Source organism: Erythranthe guttata, chromosome 9 (assembly GCF_056151865.1).
Source record: "Erythranthe guttata isolate IM_541 chromosome 9, IM_541, whole genome shotgun sequence".
NCBI lineage: Eukaryota > Viridiplantae > Streptophyta > Magnoliopsida > Lamiales > Phrymaceae > Erythranthe > Erythranthe guttata.
Window position 1 is genome coordinate 7447374 of NC_142541.1, and position 14430 is coordinate 7461803.

The 14430-nt window shown below is 32.8% G+C and overlaps 2 protein-coding genes across 14 annotated transcripts; both read left to right on the plus strand.

Moving 5' to 3' along the window:
* The first annotated feature begins 7766 nt into the window (after positions 1 to 7766).
* LOC105951072 (BTB/POZ and MATH domain-containing protein 5-like) lies at positions 7767 to 8980 on the plus strand. Its single transcript, XM_012974466.2, has 2 exons — positions 7767 to 8488; positions 8630 to 8980. Exons 1-2 carry the CDS (start codon positions 7904 to 7906, stop codon positions 8978 to 8980), a joined length of 936 nt encoding a protein of 311 aa, XP_012829920.2. The 5' UTR covers positions 7767 to 7903.
* Positions 8981 to 11068: 2088 nt separating this feature from the next.
* LOC105973459 (uncharacterized) lies at positions 11069 to 13826 on the plus strand. 13 transcript variants are annotated; one of them, XR_016033396.1, is made up of 9 exons: positions 11069 to 11128; positions 11332 to 11565; positions 11892 to 11951; positions 12146 to 12172; positions 12253 to 12604; positions 12691 to 12752; positions 13127 to 13159; positions 13249 to 13366; positions 13515 to 13826. XR_016033396.1 is itself a non-coding variant. In XM_088822821.1 (8 exons), exons 1-5 carry the CDS (start codon positions 11436 to 11438, stop codon positions 12524 to 12526), a joined length of 312 nt encoding a protein of 103 aa, XP_088678947.1. In that variant the 5' UTR covers positions 11254 to 11435; the 3' UTR covers positions 12527 to 12604; positions 12691 to 12752; positions 13127 to 13366; positions 13515 to 13826. The 13 variants fall into 13 exon arrangements, 2 of the variants coding, with proteins under 2 accessions (XP_088678947.1, XP_088678946.1); XR_016033400.1 differs by lacking the exon at positions 11069 to 11128 and having other exon boundaries at positions 11254 to 11565; positions 12253 to 12444; positions 12523 to 12604; XR_016033398.1 differs by lacking the exon at positions 11892 to 11951 and having other exon boundaries at positions 11069 to 11135.
* Positions 13827 to 14430: the final 604 nt, after the last annotated feature.

The window sequence follows — 14430 nt, forward strand, 5'->3', positions numbered from 1 at the left end:
GACCCCACCAAATATTGAACTCAAGCCGTACATGTTACACTCTTGTACATGTTACATTTCTGTTAATGAAATTCTTGTAAAGTCTCTCTTATATGTTATGTTCTGTTGATTCTCATCATACTCATGGATCATATGTTTTTCACTAAGTCATTCGGACTTATTCGTTTCTCCTTTCTGATATTAATGCGCAGGTAAAAGAAAGACTTAGACCTAAATTTTCATACCAAGTGTTAAAGCTCGTGTATGCCTCTGACTAGTCTTGTCGAGGGGTACCTCTAATGATGTTCCGTATAGGAATCTTTTGAGCTAGAATTTGTAATAGAGTAAGTAGTGTCGAAGTCGACTTGTAATAGAACCTCCTTTTGTAAACACGGTGGTATATATATTGGGGTATTAATGTTTTGATCATCGAAATTTTGAGGAGCATATTTGGGGTCATTGAATGTACTGCATGTTGAGTGGTGTTCCGCCACGAGGTGCCTACTACTCGGGGCGGGGCGCTACAAAATTAATCATTTTCATTGGATGATTGTTTTCAACTTTTAATTTTAATTGCACACATGGACAATTCGTGCATTTTAATTGGTTGATTACATATTTATATTTAATTTATTACATCTTATTCGCATATCTAATATTATGTTTTCTCAATAAATATTTTAATTTTTAATCTATTTTTAATAGTTATTTTGCATATCGTTATTTTATGGAAAATATTTACCAACCTATTAACTATATATTAATATAGATAAATTAAAATAGTATTTAATAATTTGTACATGGTAATGAAATCATCTATTATGATAACCGTAAGATCAATTTGGAAATGATTGATTTGATTGAATATAAGTATGATAGGTAATTGTAAATATGGAGGTAAATATGCAATTATAAGGGTAATTAGAAATTTCATAAAATTTGAACGATCACTTAATGTCTCTCTTTCCAGGTGAGGAGAAGGTGTACCTGAGCTCAGATAGTATGTATCGGGACGAGCAAACAACGGAGGATAATGCAAAAATCTATTCGACTGAATTTCTCAACACAAAAATATGCTCGGGGGTTCCTTCTCATGTATTGAAAAACCAAGGTCGGTGCACCCGTTATGCTAATAAGAAACATCGATCAAGCAGAGGATTGTGCAACAAGACCAGACTTCAAATTATTATAATCAGCATTCACGTTCTGCATTGTAAACTTATTTCCGATAAAAATATCGGTGACATTTTGTTCATTCCTCGGATGACTTTAATACCATCTAACTCCGGACTGTCAATTAGAAGACAGTTTCCGTTGATTGTTTCTTTTGCAATGACGATCAATAAAAGCGAAGGCCAAACTCTTTCTCATGTTGGTAATTGTATCTTCCTCGGCTTGTCTTCAACCATGGTCAACTATATGTTGCACTGTCCAGAGTTAAAAGCAGAGGTGGCATTAAGATATTACTCAAGTGGGATTCGGGCGAACTCACCGATGTTACTAGAAATGTCGTCTACAAGGAAGTATTTCATCGAATTTCAAGGTTGAAAATATTTTCATATTTATGAGTTCTTCATGTAACATGTCTTGGTTTTATTTTTTTTAACACCTTACTCTTAAGCAGGTCTATCTTTTCAATATGTTTTCCCAAGTGCGATTTTATTTTCAGTCATATCCCTAGGATGCTCAGTGCAAATCTTATTATCCTTAAGATTTATATTTGTCAATTACTAACATTTAATATTATTCTTATATTGTAACTATGAAGAACATGATACTTATAACATATTTTTAATATTGTTGGTCGATGACGTTTTTTACTTAAATTAATGAGCGTAATAATTGATATTTGCGTAAATTTGTTTTACAAACATGTATTTCCAGTTGAAAATATGTCGCCCCGTGCATCGCACGGGTGAATACTAGTTAGGGTAAATTTGGTATATATAAAAGGGTTTTCCTTATCTGCAAATAAGTTTGAATGAGCTGTAATTATTTAAAGGGGCTATTTGACAAACACCCTCATTCAATTTTGAATTCATAATAAATCCATTTTATTAATTGATATTTGACATAAGTCCATTTAATTCAAATTACCTGAAATGCCCATATCACTCTCTCTCTACAAAATAACTCCTCACAAATCTAACGTTATTTCAGTTTTTTTTTTCTTCTTTTTTTTTTCCTTAGAAAATATATTTTTAATTTCAATTTTAAAATAAATATTACTTTTATTTTATTTCAGTTTTATTATTTATTTTTTTGCTTTTATTTTAGTTCAGTTTTATTATTTAGTTTTTTTATTTCTTCCACCAAGTTTAAAAAATATGGCTTTTAATGCCAATTTTTTCTTTTTCTTTTTTTCAATTTCTTATAATTTTTTCCACCAGGGTTACGAAAATTAAAATCCACTATATACTCATCGGAAGCTACTACAAAGTTATCGAAAATCACTGTAAAATTAACGTAATCCACTTTAATATAAACATAATCCACAACAAGCTTATCGAAATCCACTAAAACATATGTAACCCACTACTAGCACAACTCAAAATATAACAAACAAAAAAAAAGTAAATTCAATATTCGAAAACCCACTATTTGAAACGTAAACCACTACTATGTTCAGGAAAAAATGCAAGACAAGTACACCACCACCAACAAGGCCGACGAGGGTCACTAAATCAATCTGAACAAGAAAAAAATTAATTAGAAAATAAAAACCAATTTCCAAAAGCAAACCTTGGGGTCACACCATCGTTGGTGGGAACAAAATCAGGGAAATCTTTCATAAACAAATTCTTTCTAACCTACTAATATTGCATAAATCTGTTGAAACGAAAAATGGATGAGGGAACAACAGTGAAAACCACTGTATAAACAACTATAGAAATATGAAAACCACTATGTATAAACTGTTGTATAAACATGAAAACTACTCTGTGTAAACAGCATAAACATGAAAACCACTCTATATAAACAACTGTATAAACACGAAAACCACTCTGTATACTTATCGAAAGTTAGTATAAATTATTGAAAAATACCACTATATATACCAGTGTTCTAAAAATCGGCCGAGGCGGCCGATTAATCGGTCGCCGAGGCGGAGGCGGTCCAAAACCTTTACGATTTTAGTGTAAAGGTTTGAAAAATCGGTTTTTTGCCTGTGAGGCGGTTTGAGGCGGTCAAACCTTTAAGGCGGGTCAAACTTCGGTGGCAAAAATCGGTCAAAAATCGTTTTTTTTTTTTTTTTTTTTTTTTTTTTTTTTTTTTTTTATAAATCAAAATAAAAGTTGGGATTTTAATAAAAAAAATGAGTTTATGCTTTATTTTGTTTATGTTAATTATTATTGTTAAAGAACTAATGATGTATGCCAAGAATGTATGTAAATTCAAAAAAAATTACCTTTTTATTTATATTTTATAAGGATATTTATGTATTATGATCTTATTATTATTAAACTTTTATTATGTTATTAGAATATATACATGATCGAGATATAACTGTGTTTAAATATTTTTTATCTATGTTTTGAGTATTTATAAATAATATCTACAAATATATTATATTAAATTTTAAAAACCGATTTATTTCCGATTTATCACCGATTAATCACCGCCGCACCGATTAATCGTGAGTCGGTGCCTGACCGACTCGGACCCGATTACCGATTTTTACAACCTTGATATATACTTATCGAAATCCACTATAAATTTATCAAAATCCACTATGAAATTAACGAAGTCCACTATACAACACAACAGAAGAACAATAACAAACATTTAAGATTTATGTTTTACTTTTTCAAAACTAATCTCAAGTCCAACGAAAAGTTGTCGATGTATCCACAGTACACAAGTAGCCTGGGCCTTTTGAAGAAAAATAATATATTTAAAAATTGAAAGACATAATTTTAAGTTTGCTATGAATATTTCCAATTAACAAATACATGCAATATACCGTAATATATTAAACCCACCAGTAGTTTATATTTATTATTTTATTTTATTTAGAAAATTAAGAACTTTGACCGGAATATAAAAATACGACAATGGAAAATAGGAACAGACAATTAACATAAGCTATGAAAGTCACGAAATTGCCGTTTCTTTGATTTGTAGGAACAAAGACAAATCGATTAAATTATATAACAAGATATACATATAACAATTAATTTTAAGCTCTAAGATGAATCAACTTCAAAATTATGCTCTGATACCAATTGAAAGATACTCGAAGAAAACAAATTATTCAATTAAAAGTTAAAAGGCTAAAAAAAACAATTAAAAGAAATGAATAAGAAATAATCAAAATTCTCCCTTTTTTCATATTACCCTTGCACCGCGTCGATCCACTGCAAAAATCGCCGCTTCTTCCTCCGCCGACAGGGAAGATGGAGATCACCGCCGGAGAGGATAAAAGGAGCCACAGGGCCGACGTGGTGGATGACGAGGAGGCAGACGAAGGGGGTCCATCAGAGCCGTGAAGATGGGGGGAGGCGGTGGAGTGGGAGGTCTCATCCTCGGCAAAGAAATCGAGAATTGGGGAAAGAGATCGACGATGTAGAGGAAGAAAGGGCAGGGCGGCTACCTGTTGAAAGATGAGAGAGGGGAGAAAGGCGGAGAAAAAAAGATTGACGTGAGTTGTATAGGGTTAGGTGAAGGGTATAATAGTGAATTAAATTATTTAGGGTAATTAAAATATATCTTGGATTTATCTTGAAAACGAAAAAAAAAATTGGACCTCTCTTAATTGGACAGTGCATATGAGGGGCTTTTATGAAATAATCCCTTATTTAAAAGACAAAAAAATTGAATGCCCATTATTTAGTGAAGTGCCCTTGTCATGGATTTTTGGTCTTTTAACACTTGTTTTAGTAGTTACTGAATAGGTAAATGTTAAAGTCTAGAATAATAAATATTACTAGCATTTAAATAGAAACAAATATATACTACTTAGATAATGCATAATAATATAAACTAATTATAATAATAATATAAAAAGAACATTATCTTTTAAAAAAAAAATATATAACTAAAGTTCATTTTTTATTTTATTATTTTTTCAATATACTAAATACAATTTTTGATAAACAAATTAATAATTAGAAAAAAAACAAACCAAAATGAGCTCGAGCTCAAGCCTTCCAAAAAAGTTGAATTTGGCTCAAGCTCAACTCATTTACACCCCTAATTATCTGTTTAAGAACAATTCCTAACTATGATATTGGAGGCCTAAGGTGAACTTCTATATGTTAGGTTGAAACGGGGTTTCTAGCACGGGCGGTACGAGAACAACTAGTAAAAAAATTATATTTATAATATCAATATTGTATTTTAAATGTGAATAAAATATAAAAAATCATATTAAGGCTATTTCGACTCGATTTTTTTAATTTTTGAACAAGTTTGTTTGTTCCGACTTCCAAAGTTGGAATTACCATTTTTCTAAAATTTTTGTGGAATGCAATTGAAATTAATATTTTTTTTCACTTTCAAAAGAGTAAAGTTTTACAAAAATTCTACTTTTAAACCGAATTAGGGATCTAAGAATAAAATATAGAAAATGGGATTATTTTGCACTCCCATCATTTCTAAATTATATAGAACTAACTACCAAGTGGATTACACTCTAGGGGAAAACCCCCTCATTTCGAAAATATTTGACATACCCCCTCGGCCACCCTGAAGTCGCTATAATAATACCCTTTTAAAATCAGTTTTAAAACATAGCCACTCACAATCGTCTCTCTCTTCCTCTCCTAGATTCAAATTCCGCTTCCATATATCTCCAATCGGCGAAATTGCTTCTTGGAGTCATAACTCTCTCTCCGGTGGTCGGAATTTCGATTGTTTAACTACCGTTGGATTCCTCTCGTCGAGCTCTTTCTTTTGGTGGTGATTTCATTCACTTTCGAGCGTTGGATCTGTTTCTGCAATTTTTTTTTTGATTCGACGACGGTGGTCTTGTCGGAGGTCTATTTTGTGTTCCACCAGTCGAAATTTGACGGGCTACCCACCGTTGGATTCCTCTCGTCGAGATCTATAATATGATGGTACTTTCGTTTATTTTTATGTTTTCAGATTTATTTCTATATTTTTTTTGCATTTGTGGGCGCGCGGAACCGTGGGTGGTTATTAGTGGCGGCTAGAGTTTTGGTAAGAGACGAGGGGGGGTGAGGAGTCACTGTCTGTTAGATTTAAAATCTGTAGCATTTCCCAACAATAACCTCTCTCTCTATATCTCGATATCTTTGTGTTTGTTGATTTTTAAGTGTTTTGATGCTTCTTCAAATTTTGTTGATTTGCACTAAAGTAATTTTTTTTTATTTGCAATTGCAGCTTAATGAAAGTCATTGATCCTCTCCTTGAAGGTGTCAAAAATTTCGGTTGAAGTTACATATGCTTCAAGTTACAGTATTCAACAGACTGTATATATACATTACTATACATATAGTAACATGTAGTTAGTTTTTTTTTTTTTTTTTTTTTTTTTTTTTTTTTTTTTTTTTTTTTTTGAGTAATTCAAGTCATTAGAAGGGGAAGTAGGGGAGGGGAGACTCGAACCCTAGACCTTATACTCTATTGGTAAGGCTAGGTACCAACTCTCCTAATGAGGGTTGGTACATGTAGTTAGTTATATATGCATATATTTGTGTATTTTGGATTTGTATTTTATTTGTTATGTGGTGGATTATAATAAAAATATTGAAATTTGTAAATTTTTGTTGGGGTTTATGAATTTCTTTTGTATAAGCCAGTATTCGTGTTTGTATACAATTGATCGACTAAAAATATGGGGTAAAAAAACGAACATAACTACGAATTACTATAGGTACTACAGTTACATGTAGTTATTTTTAGTATACTAAACATATTGATTTGAAAAAAAAAAATTATTTTTTGAAATATATCATTTTGGCACTTTGCACCCCCAAAATAAATTAATAGCACTTTACACCCTCAAAATACAATAAATGATGCATAATGCATCCCAAATGAATTTTTAAAGCCAAAAAATGTAAATTTAATATTTTTAATGATATTTTTTAGGATGTCAAAAAATGTCAAATATTTTTTTATTCATCAATCATTTTGAAACTATAAAGATCAAAAATAAAAATACATTTCATCAACATATTTAAAAATTATATTTTTTATCAGAACAAAATATTTTACGAAAAAAAAAATCATTCAGCAATTTCATTATCAAGTTATTTGAAAATCATATTTTCTTCCATATATTCACCTAATATTTTCAAACAGTTAATAAAAGATCCATCAATCGAATAATTTAGTGATAAAAGCTTTTTTTTTTTGGTAAGCAAATGTAGGTTTTTAAAATAATCCAGTGTAATTTTTATTTTTGCGCACTTTGTCCGCTCGAAATTAGGTTGGAGGTTCAAGAAAATAATAATTTATTTTTTTTATTTTGCACCCCGAAAAGAAAAAACACCAATGAAAAATGAAATTGCCTTTATTATCCAATTCAGGGTGCATTGTGAGTGATTTATTGTGTTTTGAGGGTGCAAAGTGCTATTATTATTTTTCGAGGGTGCAAACTACCAAAATAATATATTTCAAGGGTGCAAAGTGGAATTAAGCTAAAAGTACATATAAGAGTATAGTATTTTTGATTCTCCAAGAATATGTCAAATAATGATTTGATTTTGGGTTTATCCCTAATTTATTTGGCGGCTAGGGATATGTAAAATAAACCCTATAGAAAATATTTGTTATATATATATATATATATAATCTCTTTGCAGGCTGGCTCTTGGATCTATTTCTGTAGAGAACAACCAACACTTACATACGTTTCGAACTTAGGGTTTATCTCGGCGGCCTGAGCAAATCGATTTCGGCGTGCCACCTTCCTCCCTCCGGGGCATCTTCAATTTCGTGATCGCATTAAGTAGCAATGGAAGGCTCAGAATCGGCTTCGGGAATTGAAAAGGGGTCGTACATGTTTGTGCTGGAGAATTACTCCTCCCTATGCGATGGAATTGATGTAGACGAAGATATTTACAGTGAAGAATTCGCCGCCGGCGGCTATTTATGGTTGGTGCTCTTGTTCCCCGCCGGAAGGACCGTTGCCGCCAACGAAGCCGGATTTGCATCTATGTATATATATCTGAGTAGCGAGACCGATGACCTTGTGCAATGTTTATTTTCGATCTACTTACTTGACCAGACTCATAATGGCGAAAATTACGGAACCTCGATTTTCGATCGAAATCCTCCTCAAATCTCACTCCTTAGAACCGGCCACGTGGCTGGATGTCCCTACTTCATTCCCCGAGCAACCCTTGAATCTCCTGACTATCTCAAAGACGATTGCTTGAAATTTCGTGTCACTATTGGAGTTTTGACCAAAGAAAGTGCCGATGTTTTCTTCAATGTGAATAACCAGAGATTCTCCGCGCATCACTGGGTATTAGCATCCCGTTGTCCGAAACTTCTATCGGAGATCGATATTAGTGATATGGACCCTAATATATTCAAGGCAATAATAATAATAATAATAATAAATTATTCTATTATGCTTATATATTTTATATATTTGTGTTTGTTGTTTCTTTCTCTCTTTTTAGTTATATTTCCTGATTTATTTGTTGTTTGTGTTGAAATTCGTTTCGTGCTTTAGGCCGTGCTGTGGTATGTGTATTCAGGAGGAATTCCTCAGGAAGAAGAAGAGAATAGTGATCTTGGTTCGTTCGTGCTCGAGTCGTTCATGGGGAAGATGCTCGCTGCAGCTGATCGATTTGAGTTGAAAGAACTTAAAAAGATTTGTGAATCTCACATTTCGGAAAGAATATCTGCAGAATCAATTGCATATATTTTACATTTAGCTGAACTCTGTCATGCCAAAGAATTGAAAGCAGCATGTCTCGGGTTCGGAGCTCAAAACAATGCTGCTGCTGCTGCTGCTGGTGGTATATTAGGTACATTGAGTCTCGTATTTCATATGCTTCCATATTTTTTTTTCCAGTGTTGACAATTACTCGTTGTGAAATTGTTTCAGATATCTTGGGTTCTGATGGATGTAAATACGTCAAAAAACATTGTCCGTCATTGTTTCTAGAGTTGGCCTATAATGGAAGTTACTCTAGGAATGTACATGAGGTAAGGCATAGAGACTTTAATTTTTGTTTCTCGACAAACTTGCTTGATTAATAATACGGTTCGCATGTTGTTTGCGTGCCATGCAGGAATGTGACTTTTACAAGAAAGTTTTGTCTGCTGTGAACGAGACTTTTGCTGGTATTTTAGGAGGGCCTCGGTGTGCAACTTACGAGCATAAGATAAAGGAGTTCTAAAATGAATTGCTTTTAATCTCCTCAAAGTTGGGCTGTGTGGATAATTATTATGTAGACTGTAAAATATTTTATGGAAGTTCCCTAGCTAGTTAAATTATGATGTATATAATCACCATCGCCAGCCACATTGATATTTGTTAATGTCAAGACTAATTTAGTTGGTAATTGTTGACATAAATATAAGCAGGAGAGATCTGCAACTGAAGATTCGATAATTCCTTACATTAACAAATATCAATAACATGCAATTTTGATGTGTATAAGTAAAATCATCATCCCGTCAAATCCTAACCAACCTTAGAACTCCTTTATCTTAAGCTTATCGGCCCTAAAATACCAACAAACATCTTCCACATGAACGAACAAGGCATGAATGCACCAAGATCACAGTCACCGAGCTCTTCTTCCTGAAGAATTCCCGTGTAACGTACCAGAGCATGACCTACAAAATGAAATCGAAGAGCAATTAAACTAGTTTGTGATATGTTTTATTATTTAAGTTAATTAGAATTAGTCAAATTAGATGTTAGTGGGTAGTTTTTTTATTAGTGGGCATGAATTAAATTAGTGGAATAGTGTAGTTAAGGGGTTAGTGGGATGGTAGTTAAATATTATTTATGAGTATTATAAATAGGGTAATTAGAATGTTACGTCATAAAAAGTATTATGAAGTTTATGAATCCATTATCTCCCTTTTATCTTCTCTAATTCTTCTCGTAATTCTAATTCTTGAATTCACATCTCTCGATTTCTTCTTAATTCTCGAACTATGTTTTCTCGCTCAAATTACCACGTAACAGTTTGATGAGATCAGATCCCAGTGTGACTACTGAACCTAGAAGAACTACACGGCAAAACTAGACATAAATCTGTTAGGCTGTAGAGGGTATTTGACTAACTCCAAGGTTTATTTATAAGGTTCGTCATATATTAAATAAATCAATAGACAAAAAAAACTAAAAGGTGATATCTTGAAAAACCATTTCTGATTGATCCTCAGCAGCAACGCATAGAGGTTAACTATGGACTAGCTAAATTCTGAAGAGTACACAGACTAAAACAACGAAAAACTAACGAAACAACAGAAACAAATATCGAACTAAGCAAAGGCAACACATAATTGAAAACCTTGGAGGCTCTAATTGTAATTAAATCTTCAGAGTTCATCCTAAAACCTTGGGAGGATCTAATTGTAATTTAAAAACTATATTTATCAACCCAAAAAGGATTGTATCACCCCAAACCCCAAATCGACCTCCATCCTAAAACCTGCACCGTCGGGATTTATTTATTTTTTTCTCTACCGTCGTGTATTTTGGTATATTCACTCATCTCTGTATTCTCGATTTTTGTTTTTTTTTAATGAATGTTTTTGTGCGAATTTTCAGACACAATTGAACTGTTTTTATATGAAATAAGAGACAATTGAATTGTTGATCGACGCCTGGATTTTGATGTGAACATACTGTAATTCCTGTTTTTGTAACCTAGCTGCTTTATGATGTTGTTTTTTTTTTCCTCGCAAAGATCAAAACTTTTAAGTTATTTCTATAAGTTGAATGAGTTCATATCAACATGGCTCCCTAATTTCATTTTTAAAGCTCTTACTTAAGTTTGCTTAAGCAGCTTTTGGGAAAATAAAGAAAATGATAAGGTTGGATTTTCTAAACAATAATCCAGCCTTATAACCATTTTTTTGTGTTCTTTGGCTGCCGTTTTCATATATCCATGATGGAAAAATCTTCAAAATCATATACTTGATCTTTTCACTACAACATTTTAGGACTTTTGCGACGCTTTGTATTTCCTACGGTTTCAAAACCGTTGTATAAAGTGTGTTTCTTGACTTGACGCTTTTGAAACTAATCTTGACACAAACACAGTAAAGTAAAAGTAATTCTCGACTCTTATAAAAAATGTCTCAGACGCCTATAAAAATGGTCCAAAAATAAATTATATAATATATAAATTATTAATCTCTAACGTTACTAACATCACTTTTTTCTCTCAATTTTTCATTTATAATCAGACCGATACAATCTCCCTCGAACCTTCGATTAGGGCTTTTCTCTGAAGAATAATGAACTTCTCTTCGACGCCGTACCTCCGCCGCCGCGTCCGCCATTGCCGCTAATGCCGAGCCGACATCTCCGTTGCTATTTCTTCCCTCATGATCGAACTAATCATTGTGAAGACAAATTGAAAAAGGCGAAAATCCTTCAACATTGCAGTTGTTTTGAATCACCCGTGGATTGCGTGACAGGTTAGTCTCCTCTGTTATTATTTTTCATTTATTTTAATTGATCTCATTCCATCCGCGTGGAATTCAGTATAGGAAGCTGAGAAGTGATTTTAGGTTAATTTGATTGCTTGAATTTAAGGGGTCAAGTTAGGATTTGAAACAAGAGTTTGCAGATTGTGAGAATCTATGACTAATTTGCTTAATTGCAGTTTGCTAATTTTCCATAGGTTTGAATTTTTTATTCTTCCAACTTTTTTGTTTACTAGTGTTGTTAATTTCACAGTTTGTGCACAATTACAATTTATTTTACTTACTTTTCTTATGATACCAATGATTGTGTTTTGAAGGATGCTTTGGAAGAATTTGGTTACCGAAATACTTGTGCAATTTCCCGCGAGACCAAAATGGTGAAACAAACCTATCTAGAACTCTTCAAGTTTGAGATTTGTTTAGAAAATCTATGTATCAAGCATGTAATATGATATAAAATCCCATTGATAATGTGCAAATTAATTTGGAGTTATGGCTAAAAAATGGGATAGTATATACACCATGTTGAGGACTATTTGTCTTCTGATTTAGCTTCGTTTCTCCATTTCAGGTGAGCAAAGGAAAAGTATCAGCCACTGTAAGTTCACCTGTTTACTTTACGTACTAACGTCTTTTTTGTCACTTCTCTTTTTGACGAAAAGTGTACATTATTTGCAGACACTAAACAGATTCTCGTGTATAGCATTAGCTGGTGGCAACAGAGTTTCTCTATGGTACTGCAGAAGGAGGCCTTTCGGATATCAACACGGTTTCGTTTCTCTCCCAAGAACAATAATTTTTTATTTCTGGTTATGGCTAAATATATATTTCAAGAAAGTTAACATCATGAGAAATATTTGAATGTAAAACGTAAGCACAAGCCTGTAACATAACCTTTTGACTTATTTGACATTATTTTTGGATGATAATGATTCATATTATTAGCAGTTAAGGTAATATGTGACCATTAAGTGGAAAATCAAGAGGATACAAATTTGTGCATTACTCTTCTGAGATGATGGGTTGCCAGGTATGCTTGATTATTCAGATTTTAGATTCATTTTTTCTTCATCAACTTCATTAGATTTCTCTATCTGTGTTGTTTGTTTTTTGTAGTTGCTGGATGGCAAAAATTAGGCGTTTTTTATGGCCACGAAGAGCGAAAGCAATTAAGTCAGGTCTAACACTAGCTTTTGATGTTATTATGTTCATTATATAAACTCTATTTCCTACTTGTCATTGTTACTCATTTGCACGGTTTATAAAAAATAAATTTGAATTGCTTCGCAATTTTGTTCCATTTTCCACGTGTATCTGGATGTTTTACATACAATGGTCTAATTATAGCACATAGTATATATAGTATGGTGACTTCTCCTTTTTAAGAATCCCTTTTCTGTCTCCTTTTTTGTCTTTAATTTTAATTGTAAATAATCAGTTTTCAGACATTTTGCTGAATGGCCTACTATAGTTGCTGCAAATTATAAATGGTTGGGTTGATTATACCCTTAAAAATGGTTAAACTCATTCTACATACCTTTATTATGTGCAGGGAGGACTTGCCCTTGTTCAGTTCTTGGAATGAGTTAATTTTATTCAGCCTTGCTACCTAACTTCAAAGTTTTAATGCCGACTGCTACTTTATCACTGACAACTATATCATGAACTTTACAGATTAGGGGATTAAGATCAAAGATTGGCAGCAATAAAGGGCCTGCTCTATTGTATCGAAATGTTCTGTTTCACATAGTAAAGTTATTGGATTGCTAGTGACATATATGCTTATATCCAGGTATCCGTTCTTGCTTAACTCATTCATGGTAAAAATAGCATATATTATTTCGTTGGTGTTTTTATCCATAGTACAAGCTGTAGCTTTTACGATATAATGCAAGCGCAAGTTCTTGAATTGCAGCTCACCGGTTTCTCTTATTTTGTAGGTTAGGTTAGCATCGTAATTGTGGATTAGCATTGTAATTGTGGGTTGCAACATTCTTCGCCGATATATCAGAAAAACTACAGCGCGTAAAGTGCCGGAAGCCTGACAAGTACCTAAGCCATGGAATAGATGATTGGAAAAGTGTAAATTAACTTTATGTTGTAGATATATATAATTTTAAACCAGTGGATAAATAACAAGTTTGATTATTTAGTAATATAAAGAATTTCAAACTTGATGTAATTACTGATAGGTTTTGTGAATGAAATTGGGATTATGTGTTCTTAATATATAGAATTCGTGTTTGGAATAATTACAATTCAATTTTTATATTGGATATTCTTGACAGGTTTCAGTACTAGTGAATTGGTATAAAAGCAAAATATGAAAATAAATAAATATACAAGTATACCTGACGGTTTTCAAACCGTTGAGAAAAACATTGCCGACGGTTTTTTCACATGTAAAAGTATATACGACACCTTTTTTCTTGACGGTTTCCTGACGGTCTCAAACCGTCGGGAAAACTATTCTCGACGGTTTTTTGGTCTTTCTTGACGGTTTATATCCGTCGCGTAAAGCGATAAATGTTGTAGTAAGTGAAGGAGTACCTATATATCTCGAGATGAGACTACTCGATCAGAGTGGAAACGGGTTTCATCAGATCTCACATAACAATGTTCCATGCGTTATTAACAAATAACGCCAATGAGGACAAAAGGATTCTCGAGAAATCTTCCTTTTATCGATAAAGGTCTTTGGTGGATGGATATGCTTTTGGGCCGACATCTGTATCGAACACAATCGGAGCCAAATTGCTTGCAGCAGCAGCAGATAAATATGATGTGAAGCATCTCAAAGTTATATGCGAGTCTCACTTATGTATCGAAGGAGCATTTCTCTTAGCCGATTTGCAG

Coding starts and splice junctions, on each gene's coding strand:
- LOC105951072 (XM_012974466.2), top strand. CDS start 7,904: ATGGAAGGCTCAGAATCGGCTTCGGGAATTGAAAAGGGGTCGTACATG. Junction 8,489..8,629: donor TGGACCCTAATATATTCAAG/GCAATAATAATA, acceptor TTCGTGCTTTAG/GCCGTGCTGTGGTATGTGTA.
- LOC105973459 (XM_088822820.1), top strand. CDS start 11,436: ATGCCGAGCCGACATCTCCGTTGCTATTTCTTCCCTCATGATCGAACT. Junction 11,566..11,891: donor ACCCGTGGATTGCGTGACAG/GTTAGTCTCCTC, acceptor TGTGTTTTGAAG/GATGCTTTGGAAGAATTTGG. Junction 12,173..12,252: donor AAGGAAAAGTATCAGCCACT/GTAAGTTCACCT, acceptor CATTATTTGCAG/ACACTAAACAGATTCTCGTG.